This window comes from Cavia porcellus, unplaced genomic scaffold (assembly GCF_034190915.1).
Source record: "Cavia porcellus strain 051 isolate PalLab524CR breed Dunkin Hartley unplaced genomic scaffold, mCavPor4.1 scaffold_16, whole genome shotgun sequence".
NCBI lineage: Eukaryota > Metazoa > Chordata > Mammalia > Rodentia > Caviidae > Cavia > Cavia porcellus.
The window spans coordinates 67,134,783-67,158,823 of record NW_026947499.1 but is presented as its reverse complement, the minus strand read 5'-3'; the positions used below and the strand labels follow the sequence as shown (position 1 = coordinate 67,158,823).

Genomic DNA, 24,041 nt, shown 5'->3' with positions numbered 1-24,041 from the left:
GGGGGAGGCTGAGGCAGAGGATTGTTGCGAGTTCAAGACTAGCATGGGCTACAAAGTGAGCTCAAGGCCAGCTTGAACTGCATAGAGAGACCCTGTCTCAAAAAGACCAAAAAAAGAAAAAAAGAAAAGAAAAACCCAACACCTCCAAATAACAGTGAAAATGATATGGTTTCTGGGTGGGGAGCTCCGCCCATGGGGCCTGGTTCTCTTCCTCTCCAGTCTGCAAATGGCGCTGACTTCAGAGAGAGGCTTGGGTCTGGCTCTCACTTCTTATTGATTCTTAATGATGAATGAGAAGAACTAAGTTATTCATAAAATGTAAAGACTTTAAAAAAAAATTAAAGATGTAAGACTAGTTCATTTTAAACCTTTAAATCTCAACTCACCGAAGATTTGTCTTAACTCTTTCTTTTTCTTTTTAATTGTACCAGGGATTGAATTCACAACCTTGCACTTGCCAGGCAGGCACTTGTGACACTGAGCTATATCCCTTCTGATTTCCATTATTGAGAATATTTACTTCCATCCTACTAGACCAGAAACACCATAAAATAGAGATAGTCGATACCAAGTTTATTTTGTTAAAAGTTTACACTGATTTTGTAGGTGTATATGCATATGTATGTGTGTGATGAGTCTCAGAGGCTCCAAGAAATAGCTGTGAAACTAGATTTCTCAGGAAATCCTCTCTTTCCTATCTCTATCTCTATCAGTCTATCTATATCTATAGCTATCTATCTGTGTACACATATAAATGACAGACACCAAATAACTGGATAGAAAGAGTAGAAAAATGTATGAGACTATGTATATACATTGACAAGAACAAATAAACTCAGCAAATAAGAAAAAGCTAAAGATGGCTTCAGAAAGTGCTGCAGCCCTGACATTCTCCAGCCCTCTCACAGACTGATCAGAAGAGTTGGGAGCCAGGACACTTGCTCTGTGCAAACCATGGGGCAGTAAGCTAGGTGGGCACAGAGATGACCCTAGTGAACACAGTTTAAAAGTAAACATAAAGGGAAAAACTAAACAGTGATGTTAGTAACTTCTTTTGATGTGTGAGATAGATTGCACAGGTTAAGTCCAGGAAAATGAATTCCAAAGTTAAAAGACATACAAACAAAGTGAAAAAATGTGACTCACCTTCCTGGGGGGGAAAAAGCACTCAATAAAAACTGATTTGAGTGGACCAGGGTGCCACAACGTGAATTTAGCGAAGACTTTAAAGAAATATTGTGAATATGTCCAAAGAATTGGATAAAATTCTGTTCAAATAATTGAATGAAAATATCACAATTATTCAACACAGAGGCAATCATACTAGATACAGAGACACTACAAAGTGAACTAGAGCTTGAGTACAAAAGCTCAAATTAATAATTCAGTAGCTGATCTCTACAGCAAATCTGATACAGCAGAAGGAAAAATCAATGAATTTGAATACAGATTAACTGAAATTCTCCACATCTAGAACACAGAAAAAAGTTGAAAAATTAACAGGTCCACAGAGACCTAGATGTGAGGTTACACCAGTCAACAATATTTATGTACTAGGAATTCCAAGTAGAGAGAGAGATGGCAAGCAGAAAAAATAACTAGAACTTGTCAAACTGGATTTAAAATAGTAACAGGTAGATTCAAAAAGCCTAAAAAACACCAAATCAGATACACACAAAGAAAATTACTCTACACATGTAGTCAAAGAGCAAAAATCTAATGATAAACTTTAAAGCTTGAATGTACCAAAATAACTAACCACACATGTAGAACCACAGTAAGAATTGTATAATGTCCCCAGAGATAATGGAGATTGAAAGGCAATAAAATGACATATTCAAAGTACAAAAATAGATTGTCAGGTAAGAACTTTGTATTCTATGAAGCCATGAAACACGAAGGCAAAGGTTAAGATCTTGCCAAGTAAGAAAAAGCAAACTGAATTCTTACTAGTGGATGTGATTCCCAGGAATTTCTGAAGGAGTTCCTTAGATTTTATATAAATGATTAGAAAGTAAATGAGTTCAAATGAAGAAATAGAGAGTATTAGAATTTGTAAATATATGGACTAACATAAAAGATTTAGCGTATGCAGTCAGGTGTAGATATATAGATATATATTCTCATGCTAACCTCATTTAAAGATATAATGTAGAAAACAATAGCTTTTACTTTCCTGTTATGTTTATGACAGATGGATATAATATATATGTCAAGAGTACAAAGAATGAAATAGGAAATTTAGATTAAAATTCAACGTGGTTTACTGGAATTAAAACAACATTAACTGAAATGGATTTGGATAAGGGAAAAGTGCATATTGTAAATGCTACACCAAAAACTTCAAAATTTCATATGAGCGAAAAGCTAATGAAAAAACTAACTGTATGCTAAAATATTGGTTAATAAAAAATGTAGAGAAAAATAACAAAGACAATAGTACAAATCAAGTAACAAAAATGAAACCTTTATCCAGTGTCTCAAAATTTCTGTTTTGGATTTTAAATTTGTGTCTCTTGGTTATCTATTTGAGCACATGTTTGTATAGGGTAGAATTTAGGGATCAAAGTTCAGTTTTTGCATATCAATAATTACATTATGTATGAGTAGAATATATACTCCAGTCACAAGGCAGAGATTGTCAGGCTGGATTTTTAAAAAGTAAAATCTAACTGTATGTCATCTCCAAAAGATACAGATTAGCGATATCTACAAGAGATATAGAGTAAATCTAAGATGCAAACAGAAAAGATAGGGAGGAAAGAGAGGAGAAGTACAAAGAATCAAGATTAGATAGATACATAGATATTCTCCAAGATTAATGTATTTGTTATGAATCACAAACATATACTAACAAAAAATGGAAAAAGGTATAAATAGGCTAAAGTTAAAACACATAAAACAGTATATTGTGTATGTAGTATAAGAAATATGGAATGGATATAATATTAAAATAGACTAACAAGTAGTATTATGCTCAAGATATTTTTCATATATTAGGAAGATGTAATAATTATAAATGTGCAATTATTTTATAGAATCTCAAAATGCACAAAGCAGAAACTGATAGAAATAAAAGGGAAAATACAATTGGAATTAGAAAGAGCAAAGCAATAGAATAGTTATATTTCAATACTTTGTCCATAAAAATACACCAAACTTTAATGCAACTACCATGTACTTATCCTAATTGGCATTTTAAAACTGCCCAGCAATAACAGAAAATATGTATTTCAAATATACTTGAATTGTTTACCAAGACAGACTCTTTCCTCATTATCAAGTGAATCCTAATGAATTTTAAGCATACTATTCACATAAAATATGCCTTTAATCACAATGGAATCAAATTAATTAATATTAGAGAAATATTTAAGTCCTCAAACATTTGAAAACAATGTCAATAACTATAAGTCAATGAAGGAATCAGAAGAAAATTAAAAGTCTAATTGAATGAAAATTAAAACACATTTAAATATACATTTCAATACTCATAATGCAAAGACATAAAATCTAATATTACTAAGTAGGCAAAGCATTCACCCCAAGAATGGGAAGGGGTATAAGTCCCCCATCAAATAGAAGACAGGAATAATAAGAGCAGAATGGAAATAATAGGAAATGAAGAAAACCAAAAGTTGATTTTAAGAAGATGAACTTCTATGTATACTGATCAGGAAAAGAAAAACAAAAACTGCTAGTAACTGGGATGAGGAAGGAGACAAACTACAGACTCCATGGAAACTAAAGGATTTATAAGAGAACCATACTGATACTGTAATGCCCATGAAATATATAAAGTCAAATTACCAAAGCCATCCATTTAAAATATATTTGACTATATATATGTAAAATTTATGTGTGTAAAATTTATATGTGTGTTTGTGTGTGTAATTATGGCTACACTACAACCCAAAGGGTGGGCACTGTTACCAGGCTGGAGGTACACAGTTTCTGCAGTTCTAGGGGATAATTCACAGAGTAATAAGACTGCAACTGTCAGGGGAGGGTATTGCCATGAAGAAAAACCTCAGTTCGGATGTTTTCAATTCTAGCAGACGGTTTCCATTCTTATTAGAAATGAGTCCATGTCTATAATTAATCTTTCCAATATTGAAAGTAGAGAATTCTTACCAGTGCATTTTATGGATCCAGTATGACTGTGATAACCCAAGTCATACAAAATCACACAGGAGTCTACAGGATAATATCCCACATGAACATTGACACACACAACCATCTAACACAGTATTAGAAAATCAAATCTGAACGTATGAAAACAAATACACATGTCCATTCAACAAAGTAGGAATACAAGAGTAACATTTCATTTTGATAAAGGTATCTGTTAAAAACAACTATAGCTAATGTAATTCATTTAGTGATGAAAACTAAGTTATTTCCTCTGCAGCAGAACCAATACATCTGTACTCAGTACTACATTGGCAGTATAATACAGCAAAACAGATAGACATAATTGGAAGCAAAGAAGAAAGCCTATCTTTATTCTTAGATGGCAAAGCCCTATACATAGTAAAAGAATACATAAATACATAGATAAAATTTTAAAACTTTAGAAAAATCTATGAAAAAACTACTAGAGGTAATAAGCAAATTTGGAAGGGTTACAAGCAAATTTGGCAGAGTTGCAACCAGCAAAATCAATATCCAGATTTCTATTTCTGTATATTAACAATCAAAAATGAAAATCTAAAACCATTTTAATAGCCTTTGTAATGACATCAAAAAGAATAAAATACTGAGTCATAAATTTAGGGAACAAAATAGTGAATAACTATACACTGATAACTTCTAAATTATTGCTGATAGCAACTCAAGAAAATCTTTTAAAAATGAAATGTTTGCATAGTTTGTAAGTATTGTTAAAATGATGATTCTTCGTCTGTTGATCTATAGGTTTAATGAAATCCTAGTGAAAACGTGGAGTACTTATTGAAGTAAATGTTAAGAAACTAATCTGAAATTCATATGGAAATACAAATGATCTGGTATAGCCAAGATGGGTGTATGTGTCTGTGTGTATGTGTGTGTGTGTGTGTGTGTGTGCGTGTGTGTGGTGCTGGGGATTAAACTCAGGGCCTTGGGCTTGTGAGGCAAGTCCTCTGCTACTGAACCACATGCCCACACCAGATTTTCTTTTTAAAAGACACTCAAGAACTAATGTTCAATTTCAATATTTATTCAAATTTAAAACTCTCTTCTTGAAAGACTTTGCTAAGATGAAAAGACAAGCCACATAATTAGGAGAAAGTATTTGCCAATTATATATATGATAAAGGACCTTTATCCAGAATGTAACTATCTCTAAACAAATAAAATATTTTTTAAAAACTGAGTAAAAGTTTTTAAAAAAGATATAATTACAAATAAACACATGAAAACCTCAGAATAATCTTTAGAGAAATATAAACAAACAAAATAAAAAGAAATATTTACTTTAATTATAGTGGTTTTGTGGCTGCATATTTAGGTTAGAGTTTATCAAATCGTACACATTAATATGTAAAATTTTTGTAAATTATCAATAAAGCTGTTAAGTTTAAAAAATACAATTACAAAAATATATCAAACCATATTCTGGAGCAAATATTTGCAAAACCTGTATTTTATTAAGAATATATATAGGACTTCCGGGAGAACATGGCAAATAGATAGCAGCTATGGAGGCTCTCTGAGATACCCAGCTTAGAATCCAGGAATGGTGTGGTGTGAGAAGTCCTAAGCAAGGGGAGATATACCTGCGGACCCAGGAACGAACTAAGCTGAGAGAAACCAACTGGAAATGCAATCCCAGTGCTATAACAGGAACAGATAAAATCTCAGCGCAGAAGCTGGAACCTGCACCACTGGAAGCCGTGATTTGAATTTCCTGCGTCCAAATCGGCACAGCAGGGAGAGAGATGCGAGAAAGTTCTGAGAGTGGGAATCAGCAAACAGAGTTGAGAGCAAGACTGGCAGGGAGCCCTGCATCGACCTGCAGTGAGTAAGAGGAATGGGGACTCTTCCATAGAGTAGGAGGCTCCAGCAAAGGACATTCTGGGACCAGGCAGACTAGCCGGAACAGGACGCTGCAGTGACTTTAGTCGCATATTCCCCTCTCAAGTGGGATTGGTGCGGAGCACGTGGCCTGGGTGACACCACAGACTAAGACCCAGGAGGCTAGCCCAAACCAGGTCCCAGCGCCTGGTGGTACACCCTAGCAGTGGAGCCTTCACTAGGTTGACCTGGAGGAGCGGGCCCAGCAGAGGCTGCCCAGGTCTGTCTCCCTAGTACACTGCAATAGGCAGGAACACCTAGGCAGCAGATTCAAACAAACTGTAGCCGACAAAGAAAAAAACTGGGCCTCCTATATATGCTTGTATGGAAGGAACAAAAAGTATGGGAAGAGGGAGCAACAAGAAAGGGTCCTCAGTCCCCAATCCTGAGAACACACTGATCCAGGAAAGGTAAATGCGAAGGAGAATGAGGAAAGAAAACATGCAATATCAGACACGGCACCAATAGGACATAAAGCGATATCTCTGGAGCCTCACAGACGAGTTCAAAAGAGAAGTATTTAATGAAATAAAGCAAGATACAAGTAGAATAGTTAGAGAAATGCTAAGCACCGCCCAAGAAAAAACAGATGGTGGAATGGAAGAACAGAAAAAAGGGGAGAATTGTCTGATGCAGAAAATAGAGAAAACGCATGCATGAAGCAGGTTCAAAGAGATTACCAGGAAACTAAAAACTCTATCGAAAGTTGGCATAACAGCTTGAAAGAAACTAAGGATAGATTATCTGAACTGGAGGGCAGATTTATAATGTGGGAGCATGAAATGAAAAACTTTTTAAAAATAACAAGAAAACAAACAGCAATAATACAAAGGCTAGAAGATGATAAGAGGGTCTATAACTTAAGAATTAAGAACATAAAACAAGAAGTAGGGACACAAACAAATGGACTGCAAAAGCTATTCACAGAAATAATCCAGGAGAATATCCCTAATTTAGCAAAAGGTAAAACTACTCAGATGTATGAGGCATACAGAACCCCAGCCACCTACAACCCAAACAGAGCTATACCCAGGCAAATAATAATCAAAATTCCAGAAATCCAATATAAGAACAGAATATTAAAAGCCTCAGAGACAAGAAACATCACTTTTACAAGGGAACATCCATCAGAATTACAGCAGACTTCTTGCCACAAACCATCAAATCACGAAGAGCGTGGGAGGAAATAATTCAAGCTTTGAAAGATAATAACCTCCAGCCAAGATTGATATATCCTGCACAACTGTCCCTAGAAATTGATGGAAAAACAAGGTGCTTCCAGGATAAAGAGGAACTAGGGGAATTTGCAACCACCAATTCAAGTCTACAGAGAATACTGCAGGATATTCTAAAAAAGAAAAATACCAAGATTCCAGAAACAGTAGCAGAGAGGCCACAATGAATGGAGCAGAAAGCAAAATGAAGAAGACAAGACTGACAACTAACGACAGAAAAAGAGCTCAACAGAAATGAGGCAGAGAAGGTTGGATGGTAGGAACAGCCATTTTGGAGAAAACAAGACATCATAATAGCTAGTGCTGATTTAGTATCATCTTGTTTTGAAGTCCCATCAAGCTTTTATTCTTCTGTCTCCATCGGTCTTAACAGGTTGTATCATATTGGATTATATTATATGTGATAATGTAAACCAAAACTTTTATAGACAAGGAGATTATATAGAAACCATTGTTCATTTTCTGATAGTTGGTTCTAAATACCCTGTAATACTGTCATTTTCTTGAATGGTTTTACATTGTCTTGATATGTTTGGTGTTACAGTATATGAAGTTATACTCAAAGAAGGAAAGAGACACTACGGTAACTACTTTTACGTCAGGATATCTTGTGGTGAAACACTATTTTGCTTAAATGGTTATGTTTTGACCTGCGCTGTTTTGTTGTTATGCCCTATTTTATCTCAATCTCCTTGTTTTAATTATTTATTTTTTATTTTTATCTTTTTAATTAAGGGAAAATAAATAAAAATAGCAGGATACATTATAGTAACCCACTTTGATTTCCTATTAACTTGATTTGAAACCCTGTATTGCCCTCACCATCTTGTTTTGACTGATTTTCCTCTATTCTGCTTTGCTTGATAGCACCAAATTCGAAAGTATAGGCAATAACTGTGAAGACAATAAGATTCATTATGACGCCCATTCCAGTTGACTATTATCTTCTTTTAAAGTCCTGTAATGTCTCCAGTGTTTTGGTTTTATTCTTTACTATTGTGTTCAATTTTATTATAACTGATGATATAGGCAATTCTTTTTAAGATAGCAAGAGGCAGTATGGCAACCATTGTTGATCACCTTGTATTTTGTTTTTATATTATGTATTATGTCCCTCCTTTTGATTTGACTGACTCTGTTCTGTTATGTCACATTTGGTTTTACTCTCTTCAAAAAAAAGTAATAAGAACTGTGGGAGTAATAAAACCCAAAATGTGTAATTGTCATTGTACAAAAGAAAGGAAAAGAAAGTGCTTTAAAGGATATAACTGCATGTATATTTAAGTGTGTAAGGTAGAGAACCATATTACTGAGTTTTGTTGGATCATTGAACAAAACTGTTTACAGTCCCACTGTTTGAAAGTCTACTTTATATGCTTTAATTTTATAACTTGAACAACTATTTGTAAGATAACAATATACATCTATTAACTAGTGATTTCCTACAGTTTATTTTTTCTGAAATTTTGTATAACTTGTACCCTTTTTGGTTTTTTTTTTTCTTTTTATCCTTAAATAAAATTTTTTAAAAAATATAAATAATACAGAAAGAACTTTTACAATTCAATATGATAGACAAAAACATTTGAATTAGCACTTTATATTCATCAAAAAGACATATAGATGATTAATAAAAAGAAATCATTGAAGAAATAATTAAAGAAATTAAAACCAATATTAGATGGTCCCACTAAAAAAGGCACAATATTAGATGTTGGTGAAAATATGTACGAATGAGAAATTTTTATACACTGATGATAAGAATGCAAACAACTCTTGGAAAACTAATTTGGAGATTTGCTAAACAGTTGAACACACACTTTCCATATGAGCAGCAATTATATTCTTAGGTATTTGCCCAAGAGAAATAAACATCTATGTGCACAAAGAGACTTAAATGTTGTTATTCATAGTAGTAGTATTTAGCATATCAAAGTAAGAAACTGGTGAATTAACAAAATATTGCTTATGCACACATATAATATCCCAAAAGGAAAAGAAACAAAATAGTCTTCCATGCAAAAATATAGATATTTCTCAAAAATATTGTACTGAATCAAAGAAACCAGATCTAAAGGTCAACCTACGATGTTTCCATTACTATGAATTTTCTAGGAACAAATTAATATCTAGGGACAAAAAGTGTATCAGTCATTTTTGGGGCTGTAAATGGGACAATTGAAGCTTTTTAATCCTGGATTATAATGATAGGTGTAAACTACATAAATTTACTAAAACGCACTGCTTTGCCCATATAAATGTGTCAATTCTGTGGTATGTAAGTCATATCTTAATAAAGCTGTTAGATAAAAAAAATAAGATACCTAGGCTTAAAATAGAAATTTGGAAACCATTAGCATTTAGATGATCACTGTAACGGTAAAAACAGAGAAAACGCCTAGAGAAAGTCATCTGAGAGAGAAGTACAGTGTGGATCAGATCTCTGTGAATCAGCAGCACTTTGAGAATTCAACCAAAATGAAAATGTGGCTATAGAAGAAGAATAGAATCCAAAGAAGTAGAGCCTCAGGAAGAATTTCTAGCAGGGAGCTGGTAATAAAGATACCAAATGCTACTGATAGGTCAGGGGAGAAAGAGACTAAAATACCCAACAGGGACCCCTGTGTCAGCTGTGAGCCATTGCTAGGAGCAACTAGGACACAAGTCAGTGTGGAGCAGACTGCAGGGTGGGCAGGAGGTGCTGGGATGCACATAGGAGCAGGGGAACCTGCACCCAGAGGTTTATCTTAAAAAAAAAAAAAAAAGCCTATAGGGTAGGAAATGCCAGCAAATGAAAATGCAAAACTTTTGTTGAACACTAGTTTCAACAGCAAGTTTGTGGCTGGAAAGACAGGAATAAAAAGATTCAGCAGAGGAAACATACTTTTATTAAACACAGTGCCATGAAAAAAAAAGATGGGGCATTTCTTCCTCCTTTGTGTTAGAAAAAAAAGGGATATTATGGTGTGAATGAATGTGGAGATTTCATGGCATGAATGGAAGTCTCGCTTGACAGCTTGTATTTTCTCTGTGGGAAGGAGGGTTATCTGAGGAGTAAGAGCAGGAGCCGTGATACCAAGGATTTGAGAAGAATAGTGCGGCTTAAGGAATTAAAATGCAGTTAGTGGTTGTGAACTCATGATGGGCCAGTATCATTTTCTCTAGGAATACTTAATGACTTGGACAAGAAAGAAGGTGGACATTGGATTCCTTGGGGTTTGTTCCATCAGAAAGAGAATATACCAAGAGTGTTTGGTGTGGTGGTCAGAAGCAGTTGGGGAGATCATGGAAGGCAGTGGAGACCGACAGGGCTGCCATCACAGGATTTCCCTGATGAATAAAGCCAGAGGCAGCGTCTTAACAGCAGGCTATTTATTTGAAGGTCATTAAATTTTGGTAGTGTTTAAGTTAGTTTTACGAAAGATGTGTAAAATCTTAAACAAATTATTTCCCACGTATTCTCTCCTCTTTTGTTAAGACTGCATTTAAGTTTTCCTTAGATTAGAAGGACTTAATATATTTATATTAAAAAAAACTTCCAGAGATGTTCTGTTGGTTTTGTGTTTGAATCTTTTTTCCATTTGAAATTATTTAAACATCAAGAGGCAATCTAAATGTGCTTTACTTTCTAACAACTTCTGATGTCAAATACGTTTTCTTCTAGTTTAAATTTTTAATGCTGCAATTTTGTTCTTATTTAATTTTCTTTTCAGTGGAAAGAAAGGAACAGCAGCACTTGAATATATCTTCCCCCTGTCTGGATGTAGAGCCCCACTGCTCTTTACGAGGAAGGATAGATTTTACAATGGAGATGCCTTACAGACCATCTAGTCTCAGAAAATAACCTGATAAATTAGTACCAGTTAAATTTATGTTGTCATTTGGCATTTCTTTTATGCTTCTTTTTTATTTTATTTAAAGGAGAAAAAACAACAAAACAGTATAAGGGTACAAGTAATACAGAATTTCAAAAAAAAATAAACAGCAAGAAATCACTAGTTAATAGATTACATATTGTCATCTTAGAAATAGTTGTTCAAGTTACAGGATTAAAGCATACAAAATGGACATTCAAACAGTGAGACTGCAAACAGTTGTGTTCAATAATCCAACAAAAACTTAGTACTATGGTCATCTATCTTAACACACCTAAACACACTTGCAGTTGTATCCTTTAGAGCACTTTCTTTCCTCTCTTTTTTACAACAACATTTACACATTTTGTGTTTTATTACTCCCATAGTTCTTATTACTTTTCTTTGGAAGAGAATAAAACTAAATATGACAAAACAAAGCAGTCAGTCAAAACAAAGGATGGGCATAGTACATGATGTAAAAACAGAGTACAAGGTGATCACCAATGGTTACCATAATGCCTCTTGCTACCTTAAAAAGAATTGCCTATATCATCAGGTATAATAAAATTGAACAAAACAGTACAGAACAAGACCAATAAACCTAAACATTGGAGACATTACAGGACTTCAAAAGAGATAATAGTCAAACCAGAATGGGCATCAGAGTGAATGTTACTGTAGGCCTTCAAAGTAGTTGCCCTCAAACTTGATACTATCAAACAGAACAAAACAGAGTAAAATCAGTCAAAACAAGATGGTGGGAGCAATACAGGGCTTCAAATCGAGTTAATAGGAAATCAAAAAAGTTACTATAATACATCCTGCTAATTAAGGAACCATTGTGTGTTTTCCGTTAGCTGGTTCTAAATACCCTGTAATACTTTCATCCTCTTGAATGGTTTCACATTGCCTTGATATGTTTGAAGCCATAGTATACAAAGTTACACTCAAATAGTTCAAGGAAAGAGACACTATGGTAACTACTATTAAGTCGGGTTATCTTGTGATGAAGCATAGGTTGCTGAAATTGTTATTCTTTGACCTGTATTGTTATGTTGTTATGTACTCTTTTATCTCAATATCCCCCTTTTTTAAAAAATTATGTATTTTTTATTTTTTTAATTAAGGGAAAAAATCTTTTATGCTTCTTAATGTAAATTGCTAGATATTTGCAACTCTAGGTTGGAATGTTATTATTTTGTCTTAAGAATGATTAAAAATTTTGCATATAAATGCTGTTAACTATTAAACCATCATATATTTTTCCCAAATTATTATCTGCCTTTTAGTTTATAACATTTTGCCTTATGGATTTATGTTACTATTTTGTCAAATACACTACTTTTCCTCTCCTGAATTTTTTTCCATCTGTAGAGATGGGTTATCTACCATGAACTCTAAACTATGTTAACCTACATTTCTTGTTCTTTTGTGTTTTTAAATTGGCTCTTTAATCTCTTCAGAGTTAAATCAAAGACTATATGTTTTATTTCCTGGAGGTTTTTTTAACAGTAGTTTTTTGTCACTTGTAACATATCATACCATGAATCTGTTACATATCTTTCACATATCACATATGTACATACCAGTGATTCTGAACTAGAAGTAAGTTGACCCTCTAGGAGACACTTAAGTGTCTGTAGACCCTTTTATTTACAAGGGTACAGGAGAGCATAGCTACAGGTCTTTACGGACTGGGAGACAAACTTGATGCTAGATACCCTATAGTGTATGGGCAGCCCCCACAACAAAGAATTGTCAGTAGCTCTAAGATTAGAAGACTTGGTGAGTGTGTGGATCAGTGTATGGATGGATGGATAGATGGACCACAGATGGACAGACAGATATTCAGTAGGTACCATTCTTCTGGCAGTTCCATACTCTGCCAATAATAATATTACCCAGCCAGTATTTCTATTTCCTGCACTAAAAGGCATTTTAAGAGAGTTTGCTTCCCTTAGAAGAAACCCAGGTGCACCACATTTTCAGGGATGCCCAGTCTGTTTTAAAAGCTCCCGGCATCCTAGCTTTAGAGCACAGCTTCTGCATTACATTGTGTCAGCTGAAGCAGAAACCTAGGACAGGCTGCACAGTGTGTTCAGTTTCCTCGTGTGGCAAAGGAGGCTTGTGATCTTTATCCCAAGGTGACATGGATGTTAGGGCACCCACAGCAGTGCCTGGGACAAAGTAAACATAGAAGTGTTTGATAAAGATAGTGTCTTGTTTTCAATGAACCTCAATAATTCCTTTTCACTTGTACTATTGAAAATTGCAGTTTTGAAATCCATCGCAGAATTTTGCTAAGGATCAGTTTGAAGTAGGGGTGTGACAGAGGTGAGAGAAGAAACACACCGCTTGACTGTCACCCCTTGGCACACAGCATGGGCCCATCAGAGTGCCAGCTCTGTGCTCTGTGTTTATTGTCTGACTTTGCCAAAAAATAAAAATAAAAATAAAGCTTGCAGGTTTCTTTGTAGGCAGATACGCTTATTTTTTCCATTTATGGAAACCATTATTTTTGTTTTATGTTATTTTTTAGTTTGGCACTCCCCAGCCTTGGAGATTGAACCACATACTTAGCACACATGCTCTGCCACTGAGCTATACCCCTAGCTCAGGAAAAAATTTTTTCTTGTGTTACTGAGTGTTGAACACGGGTCCTTCATACTAAGTAACATCCACAGCCCTTTTGTATTTTTTATTTTTTTATTTTGAGACAAGGTCTTGTTGATTTACCCAGGCTAGGCTCAGACTTGTGGTACTCCTGCCCAGCCTTCCACAGTGCTGCTGAGATGACAGGCGAGCACTGTCGCTCCCAGCTAGAACCATTGTTTTGCATAGAGATTGTCTTTGTTCTGAAATTTAGTGCTATCTGTGGATGTCTCTTGTGTTAAAATTGACTTCATTTTATTAACTTGTGTTAAACACTTTTAGGCCAACATCTAAACACTGTGTTTATTGTGATTTTTTAACTAGGTAGGTAGTTCTTCTGTATGTACTCACGCACTTGATTATTATTATGTTGTATCTATTCTCTCTTCTTCCTTCCCTCCCTTTCCCCTCCTCTTTTGCGTCAGATCCAGGACTCAGCCATACTGGGCATACTGTGCCCCTGACCTCTACCCCCAGCTCTTTGCTGTCTGTCTAACACGGTCCCCTTTATATCACCACTGTTCAATGAATTTTCTTTGAGGATAGAAATACTCTAGTCTGCACAATTCAATATGGTGGGCACTGTTGACAACTTGAAACGTGGCTAAGACAATTGAGAAACTGAGGTTTTCAAGTCGATGTTTTCATTACTTATCATTGGCCATTATTTAAGCAGGCAGATGTAGATAGTAGCTGTGTATTAGACACCACCACTTTCAAGTAACTCATCTTCCATTTTTAGTTTGAAATCCTGTTTCATCTTACTTTGAACCTGTGTTACTGAGTATGACGCATGAATCTTTGTCTTAATGTGTGTATATATTCCAGTGATTCAGTTATTTTTACTTCATTTAAAATGTTTTCCTTCTAGTAATAACGAATATTCATAGATGATTCTGATTATGTGCATAGATTCCTGTTTGTAGATTACTTCTATATTTAATGTCTATACTCAAAATTAGATATTTGCTTTTCTTTAATATTTTTGCAAGTAAAAATATCACAGTTGTCATTGAAAAAACAATTGTCATTGTAAAAAAAAAAAACAAGTAAAATAACAAACAGTATAAACAAGGAAAGGAAAATCACCTTCATGGCATAAAGAAGGATTACATCCTACTCACATGTCCACACATACCTAGGGTCAGGCTTGGTTCAATTTATTTTATACATGATACATTGTTTTATTTTTAAACTCTTTACTAATTGTACAGGTACTACATGTTTATTGATAGAAAAAAATGAAAAAAAAAACTTGAAGACTAAAGCAAAACAAAAGGCTAAGATTAAGCCCTGGAGTAAACACTTTATTCTTTTTGTTTGTTTTCTTCCATTATTGTGTTTAAGATCCACAGGCAAACAGATGTGCAGGTAAATACGCAGATAGATAAACAGCCAGACAGGCATATTTTAAGAAATTGCATTGTGCCATAGATATCCAGGGCATGCCAATAAATGTACATGTACCTTTTGGATGAAAATCAAACAAGTATACACATTACTGTGGGTTTGTATCATCCTCAGTGGGATAAGTGAAGATCTATTGTTTTTTACATGGTAATACTAAGTACTGGTTAACATTTACTCACTGAATCTACCAATTCATTAATTTTACTTTGCTTTTTATATCAGAATTTTCCTACAGGATAAAATAAAACTCATGAACATTATTTTAACGGCTGCATCATAGGTCACTGATTATAGCTACACACCATACCTTATCACGGGACATACAGGATTTTTTTTTTATTCCTAAAACCTCAATGCACTTTACATATTAGTGGCTTAAGCTTTTCATCTCTGATTATTTCCTTAGGGCACATTCTTAGAAATGAAATCACTGGACCAAATGAAATGGACAGATTTAAGATGCTTGATATATATCGACAAATCACTTCAAGAAAGTTCTTTGTTGCTTATAGGACAAAATAAATAATCATGTCCTATTTCTACCCTTTAATCATTTTATGAAGCTTTTCTTTGAACCTTTAAGCTCTCTTTGGTTTAGGACTCAGAATTGTCTTTTAATAAATGTTTCTTTCAAGGGATTAACAAAGTAATCACTTTGTTATAAATATCTAAACAATGTAACTCTCCTGCTTTTTCTCAGTAAAAGTTTTCAGACACAGCATTTTTCATTGTATAAATTGTTTCTTTCCAGGGTGAACAAGGAGCCAAAGGAGACTCAGGTCTGGCTGGCCCTAAGGGACAAGATGTAAGTCTAAGTCTTTTTTTCCTAGTAGTCTGTTTACATTTTGCTGCTGAAATATCTACTGCTATTAAGATCTGACTATCTTGGCAGAACTAGCTACAATAAAACAAAGTTAAGAATCAAGACAGTTTTCTTTTACATGACATCTTAGCAGCATACTGTTTTTAGTTTCATTGTGTATTTTTTCTTTTGGCTTTAAATTTTGTATTTGTGCTTACCCTTAACAACCTTTTCTTCCTTGCTGTTTTGAGTTGCTTTGAAAAAAAAAGTCTTCCTTTCTCTCTTCTTTCTTACACACATCATATTCTGTCCTGGGTGGGTGATTTCTCTTCCATCTCTCCCCAAATGGCATTGGAGGCAGAGGTCTGCAATGCTTAGATTAACATAACGAAAAGGAAGGAAAGCTACAGTGGCACCTGAGTGCTCATGATTAGTTCTTGTGGAAGGTGTGGTAAGTACCCCAAACTGCAAGGACCAAGCAGGTGGTTTTGCTGGAGAGGCTAACCACTCACAGGGCAGTTATCATGGACAAATTCTAGCTTGCACATTGAGTATCAAGCAAACGGTGTGTCCTGGGACAATGTTTTCACAGCATGTCATAATCAAACTGGATGCGTTCCAACACAGCCGAGTCCCAAGGTACGACCATCTCAATCACTAGCTCCTCCATTCACCTGAGAAATGCCTCCATCAGTCACATCCTTGACCCCCAGCATCTACTTGCCTGTCCCCCCAGGATAATTATCCCTCTTCCTAGCTAGAATATCATTCCAGCTCTTAGGCTGAAACTAATTCTAAAATAGCCAAGTCTGAGTTTTCCTCTGAAATGTGACCTTATTTCAGCTCACCAAACTCAGCATTTGCTGTGCTTATGCCAAATGTAGCAAAGGAGGAACGGCCCAAAATGAGTTATTTTCCCCTCAGGTTCTTTTTCTCACTTACATGAATCATTTTTTTAAAAGGATCTAAAGGTCACACGACCGCTTTATACATAAAAGAACAAGAAAACAGTATGCGCTGCTGTGTTCAGGCCTCTCCCCCAAGAGGTGCTGCAAAAATGTCTGTATGAGTAAATCACTACAGTGTAAATGGAAACTGAAGTCTAATCTGTGGAGGAAGCAGAAAGGATCCTTGGGGGAGAGGGTTCTCCAGGAGAAAACACCCCAGGAGTGAACCCCAGTAGTTAACAGTACTAACCCAACACACATGCACATGTACACAGTTCTATTCCTCCTTACTTCCCAGGAAGCACCGTAACTGTCTTCACTAGGCCCCTCATTCATGTTCCTCTCTATTTGAAGTGAGTTTCTTCTGCCTGAGAGTGGGCTGTGCACCCATGTCCTGTGCGTGGAGAGGTCTGCGTCTTCTCTGCCACCTGAACACTCATATTTAAACAGAGCATGTCCCAGGCTGCTCCTCCCATTATGATGCCCCATGGGGCATGAATGCAGGGTCTGGAGGCCTTGTCTTGTCCTCATTATGTTGCTAGAGTTTGTAAAGGAATAGAATGGTTTCTAAGGTCCTCGTCCCCATCCTGGATACAGAGAAACATTAAGATTACAGACTTGAAAAGTATGATTAGATGTGAAGCAATCATTCAGGTTTTTTGAATCCAGGCCATGTTTGAGGCACTGTAAACCAGAATAAGGCAGAGACAGGGCAAAGATTTGCAAACTGGATGTGAGGGCACTTATCCTGCTATGAACAGAGGGGAAATATGGTTCAGGCAGTGTTTAAATGAAGCCATTCTATGGTGAGTTCTACATTAATAGTCTGGGTTTGCTGTTCTTTCTGTTGTCCTCTCCATGAAAGCAAAGACTCTGTTAGAATTGCTGGTACTTAGTGTAGGGTAGGTTTTCAGTAACAATTCTTTGAATTTTAATTTGATAAACTGAGCAGTTTATTGTAATAAAGTACAATTAAAGATAGCCTAAACTTGGATGACACCCTAAGGGATGGTGCAGAGAGTGATGTTATAGAGGTAAAATATATATAATTTGACATTTCAAAAATATTTCAATGTTTAGATCATTATGAAAAGAATATTAGCTTGAGTATTTGTCACTTTCTGGTCATTGAGACAAATATCCAACACCTGCAATTTAAAGAAGTAGAGGTTTATTTTTGGTTTACTGCTTCAAAGGATTCAGTCCATCGTCAGTTAGCTCCAAATCAGAAACAGCATGGTGGAAGGGCTTGGCAGAGGAAAACTTCTCAGCCCATAGCAGTCGGGAAGCAGGGAATGGAGCTTCTGGGATAAGAATGCACCTTCCATATCACACCCTAGTAACCCATCCCATCCAACCAGGACCCACTTCTGATGAGCTTTGAACTCTTCATTGGACTGATCCACTGATAAGTATAGCAGCTCCATAATCCAATCACCTTCCAAAGACATAAGAATTGGGGAGGCATTTTTAAAAATCTAAATCATGACAACTTGTGAGAAATGTAAGAGCATCCAAAGAAATGATTCATAATTTTGCAAAGGATAACAAAGCTCTATACTTGGGGATCTGAACATAGATAAGCAAAACAAAGATTTTTAGTTCATAAAAAAAGTGCTTAAATAGAGACATAGAAATTTGCCAAAACATTTGACTAAAACTGAAATTTAGAAATTTGGGAGTTTTTCTTAGATTGTCTGAAAGTAAAGTAATTAGCATTTTGGAATTACCTGATATACATACAGGAGTACCTAGTACAGGTCCAAATGTTCTAGCAGCACTGCCTGAGCTTCAAATCCCCGGAGAACAGACTTTCTGAGGGAGTATGTAGCCTGTTAGGATGTGACCTTTCTCCTCAGGAGGGTCCTACAGGAGCCCTCTGTAAGTCCCATCACAGAGGTGCCATTTCTTCAGCACCATAATTGCTTAATGAAGCTTGTTAAGAACACCATAAAAGATGACAAAGAACATTAATTTTTGTTTCCTGATTACTTAATGTGTAGATGGTATTATTTTCCTTTCCTTAATTTTGCCAAAGATACTCAGAAGTCATGACCAAGAAATAAGAAAAAAAATACAGAAACTTCTCCCCTCTCTCCTAGCTACCACTAGAAGTAAACATCCAGTGCCCTTTGGTGGTGACATTGTGGTAATAGCTCCTAAGCTGTTTTCACAAATAAGTGAAAATTAGTCCCTTTGAAGCTTTATTGAATAAATAAAACAGCGGCATCATTTTACTCTTTGTAGGGGTAACAAACAGAGACTTGGAAACTGAAGCAACTTCATTTTAAAACATAGTGAAATCAGCCTTTCACCCTAAATGTTTGACTGAAAAGTCTGACTTTCCCATTAAATCATGCCAGGCATCACTGCCTATTTTTCAATGCTTAAAAAAACTGACCTTATAAATTGAAGTGACTCAGCATCTATGACAGTTCATCTGGCAAGAAGCACAGGATTTTTAGGAAAAGAAGGTTATTAGTGTGACTATTTCCATCTGAATTGAGGTCATGGGTATTGCAGTTTCAAGAGTATTGTACTAGAATGCATAGTGGTTAGTCTCAGGAGGCCAGCTCACTCCAAAGCCTCTTTCTAAATCACAGTAAGCTACAATGATTTGATGTTTGTTCTGAATGAATTCAAGCAACCTTCTTTTCTACAGTCTTTATTGTCATAGTCTATAAGGGATGATCGAAAAATATGGTGAATACTAAACCAGTCTTGGTGAAAAATATGGTGAATGGGAGCTGGGGATTTAGCTCAGTGGCATAAGCGCCTGCCTTGCAAGCAGGCAGTCATGAGTTCGATCCCTGGTACTGATAAAAACGAAAAAAAAAAATAACATGAATATTAAACTATTACAGTAAAAGGTACATTGCCAAGATTGATGGCTGAATACCATGTACAGACACAAATTCCCTACCATGATTGTGGCCAGTATATATACCTAAATTGTACCAATAAACTTAAAAGCAAGAATGATGGGGGAAATGTATTCAAAAAGAGGGCAGATATTTTGAGAAGAATTAATGATAATGTGTCTTTTACCATAATGAATTTAAGCATTCACCTTAATATATTTTGTCATACCTCATATTTAGATATCAGTGTATCTTATAATAATTCTTTCTATGCCAACTTCCCCCTAAAATGGGCTTACTGCCCTTGGAGAAACATTTTAGACTTTAATTTATTCTTCTGAATAGCTGCTGGAATCTGCTTAATGGATTCCATTTCTTTCCTATGCTGGGCATTTATGGCTTCCATAACTTTCGTAAGCTCATTTATTTTTTCTGTGTATCTTCTCTAGAGTCACTAGGCATAGTCTTTATTGTGAACACCATCTCTGCACTTATTTGAGAAGTTATTTCTGATTTGATTTTTTTCCCAGAGCCTCATTCAGTTGCTTTGTTGTTTCTATTTCAGAAAGGTGAGGTGAAAGACCTTTGGATTGTCCCACCTCACTGTCCCCTTCCCTTGCCTTTGGTGAACTGAATGTCTGGGGTTGCATCTTTTTTTTTTTTTTTTTTTTTTAAGAGGAAAAAGAGAAAAACACAAAACAAAACAAAGCAGTGTAAGGTTACACATAATACAGAACTACAAAAAAAACATAACAGTAAGAAATCACCTGTTAATAGATTACATATTATCATCTTGGAAATAGTTGCATCTTGTTGAAGTGTACAGACTTTAATTTAAAGGGAAGGATACCCTATTTCAGTCTTTCCTTGCAGAGTGCTGTCGGCATGTGGAACAAGATAGTTCTTTACCTTATTGGACTGACATTCTGCAGGCTTCCCAACCAGTATTAAGTGCTGGTGATGGTCCCTAGTCGTTGGGACAACAAACTGCTCTTCTGCCTTTCCAAATACATCCTTGGCTCTGTGTGTGTACATGTAAACTTTGGGTTGATGTCCACGGTACTAATGAACATGCTTTCCTTACAGTTTAAATGGTGTATTCCAAATGTATATTGAAATTGTCAAAAATTAAATTGCTAGAACTTATCCTTTGAAATGTAATACCTCATTTTTGTGCATATTCTAACATATATTTAAATGTTTTTATTGTAGCCAAATATAAGCTACATTCAACAATGGTATTTTCAAAGAGATTTGAGAGGAGTGTTATAAACTTATTATTGTGACTTTCAAAGCCAGACTATCTACGTTTGAATGCTTGCTCTGTTACTAAGCTGGAGTACACAGTATTTATCATCTCTGTCTCTTTGTTTGCACAAAAAGACATTACTAGTATTCACCTTTCATTTTTGGGGAGGGGGCAGGACCAATGAGGCTATCACACATAAAGCATTTAACAGTGTCTCACATATAGTAAGAGCAATACAACATTCCCTGCTCTTATAAACTGGGTTAAGTAAAAAGCATATTTGTCCCTAATAGATAAGAGATCTTTTCATTGATTTGTTTTTGTAGAATTGTATAATCTTGGAAAAGTAGATTTCAATCTTGAGTTTAGTCTCCTCTGCATCTTTATTATGGCCTTCCAAACATCCCTTATCAGAATGATAGCATCTGATGTTTCTAAAATAATCATGTTAATCTCATACCAGTGTGACCCGTACTACTAAATACAGAAGTATTGAAATATAAAAAAAACCAATTAGTGACCCCTATTACCATTGCTAGGAATTGAGATACAGTCAGTGGAAGCTTGAAAAAAGAATAATTATTGAGATAAAGTTTTAGCAAATCATTATTTTGTGTTACCTGATTTTTAAAGATGAGAAATTGCAAAATATAAATAAAGAGAAAAATAAAAGGTAATAGGGCATAGGGAGATCTTTCTCAAATAAAAGGGGCATCATATGGAGGGAGGGCAGAGGGAGGAAAGGGGAAGAGTTTAGAAAAAGAATTAAGATGTTATGGACATGTACCAAGTCCCTGCAAGGGATGTGAGTATTATGTACTGTAAACATGTACTAATAAAAATAAAAATTGCTAGAAAAAGATGTTACATCTTGCTAGCAATAGGCTTGTCACTGAAAACTTCATAGTTTGCTTGCTTTGTAATTCCAGTTGTAACACTGTTGGCCAGCTTCCATGCTGACATCGTGTGTGGAGTCAACTGCTATGTATTTGAGAATCTTTATAGACATGACAGCCTTCGTATCAGATATTCATCTTATTCAGCCTTAGATTCAGCGTCAGTTCCATTTGGTGCTTTTTGTGTTTTAGTGAGTACTGTGTCTCCCCCTCCCTCCCCAGCACTCTGTAGCCATTCGATGATAGCACCAGGGTAACAGGAAGAGAAAAACTGCCCTTAAAGAAAGGTCGCGTTTCTCCAAGCCTATTCTGATGCCATGGCCCTAACAACATTGTACTTTATTACAAGAGGACATGAGTTACATGGGTGTCCTTCAGGAGAAGCTTAGTGAATCCAGGAGTTCTGAATTGCATTTTATCCTCTGGAGTAAAAGCACAGTTGGTACATATCCATCAATCCGAGTATAAGGCAGAACAGAAAGAACTATTAATCATCCCTACACTTGTACCTAAAGAATAAAAGCAACACTTGTTAAGAGCCTGCCACATAGTGTTTTTATAACATACGATTGTCAAGATAACTCTTCAAAACAGCTATTGTTTCTGCCCATTTTGTGGGGTTGTCTAAATAAACTACCGCAGTTTGTGTGTAAGATGCCATTTTTCTGCTTCCTTTCCTGAACTCCACATTTCCCACGTCTTGAACTCCTCCAGTGTCTAGGCATCCCTGGGAATGGTTCCTTTCAACTTACTGTGCACTTCCACAGTTCTCCCCAGTGTTCCAATCCTGTATTTGGTTATCGAATCTCTTCACCCCTCTCCTGTTACAGCTGACTGAACACAACAGAGTGAGCTGACTTGCCTACCAATGTCTTTTCCTTAGACCTTAGAGTTGGAGTTAACTTATCAGGCAGAAATCTTTTAAAATATATTATTTCATGGCTATAAAATACTGTATGTCTGTGAATAATGGCTCTGAGTCATGGAACACCACGGAATCCAGAGCTCAGTGGAAGAACTAGAAATCATCCTCGCCCTAGAATCTCCATGTCACTATCTCTCTAACCCACCCCTGCTCCAAGGCTAACCATTTACCAAATGTTGCGTTTACAGTTCTCTTGCTTACTGAAATATTTTTTCACATTCACATGTTTATATGAGGAGTTTAGTTAATCATTTGTGTTTATAGATATTTAATAATTTTTGTTGTATAGGGACCTGAAGGTCCTTTTTCATGTCCACCTGTTCTCTGTATAGAAGAACAGTAGAAGAGAGTAGAGGAATAAACTCAGAGGCAGCTACTTAAGCCTAGCAAGGGTCCTTTCCATGGCTACCTTCGCAGCCCACCAGCCACGTACTCGCTCGTGGCAGTACATCCTGCTGCTTGCCAGATCAGTTATCAAACCTTTTCCACTTCCACTCTTGCTCCCTAAAAATATATGTTCTGAATTCTAACCAAAGCTATTTTAAAACAGTTACATTATAATGTGTGACTAAAGTTTAAATTCTTTTTTGGGGGGATCAAACTCATGACCTGCTGCAGAGCTAAATCCTCAACCCCTAAAGTTTAAATTCTTAAAAATGTGTTACAGCAAAAGCATATTGCCATTCACCCCCCCCCAATTCTGTACTTTTTGCTTTGAATACACTTGATTTAGGAAATACTAATATGAGAATAGTGTACCAGATATAATTTAATTTCTTCCCCTCCTTTCCCTATAAATATTTAAAAATGATTCCAGAACAATACAGCCATGACTTATACCTATGAAAACATCAGTGCAACTACAAAGAATGTTTTTTGTCAGTTAGATCTTACTGTCAGCCACTAAAATGTTTTTCTTAATATATAAGACCGCAGTTCACATTCTCTCTGAAACAAGATTATTCCTAAATATCCAATTTCTTTTGTCTCCTTCAGGTCATCATTGGCTCTGTATTGAGTAACTACAGGTGCTGGTATTTGACATTATTTATTCCCCTACAAAATGCCAGCGTAGTGATAGCTGAACCCTTCAGCTTGAAACAGCAGGACACCGAGCCTTACTGTGTATGCTTTAGAATGCCTTGTTTTT

At 35.7% G+C, this 24,041-nt stretch overlaps 1 protein-coding gene across 3 annotated transcripts in view; it reads left to right on the top strand.

The window, feature by feature from the left end:
- Col19a1 (collagen type XIX alpha 1 chain) overlaps nt 1-24,041 on the top strand; it is a 305,188-nt gene that overhangs the window by 111,029 nt on the left and 170,118 nt on the right. For all 3 annotated transcript variants that reach the window (XM_003478284.5, XM_013142233.3, XM_005007610.4), the window contains one exon: nt 15,963-16,016. In XM_003478284.5, the coding sequence (XP_003478332.3) occupies nt 15,963-16,016 (54 nt within the window). The remainder of the gene's footprint in view (nt 1-15,962; nt 16,017-24,041) is intronic.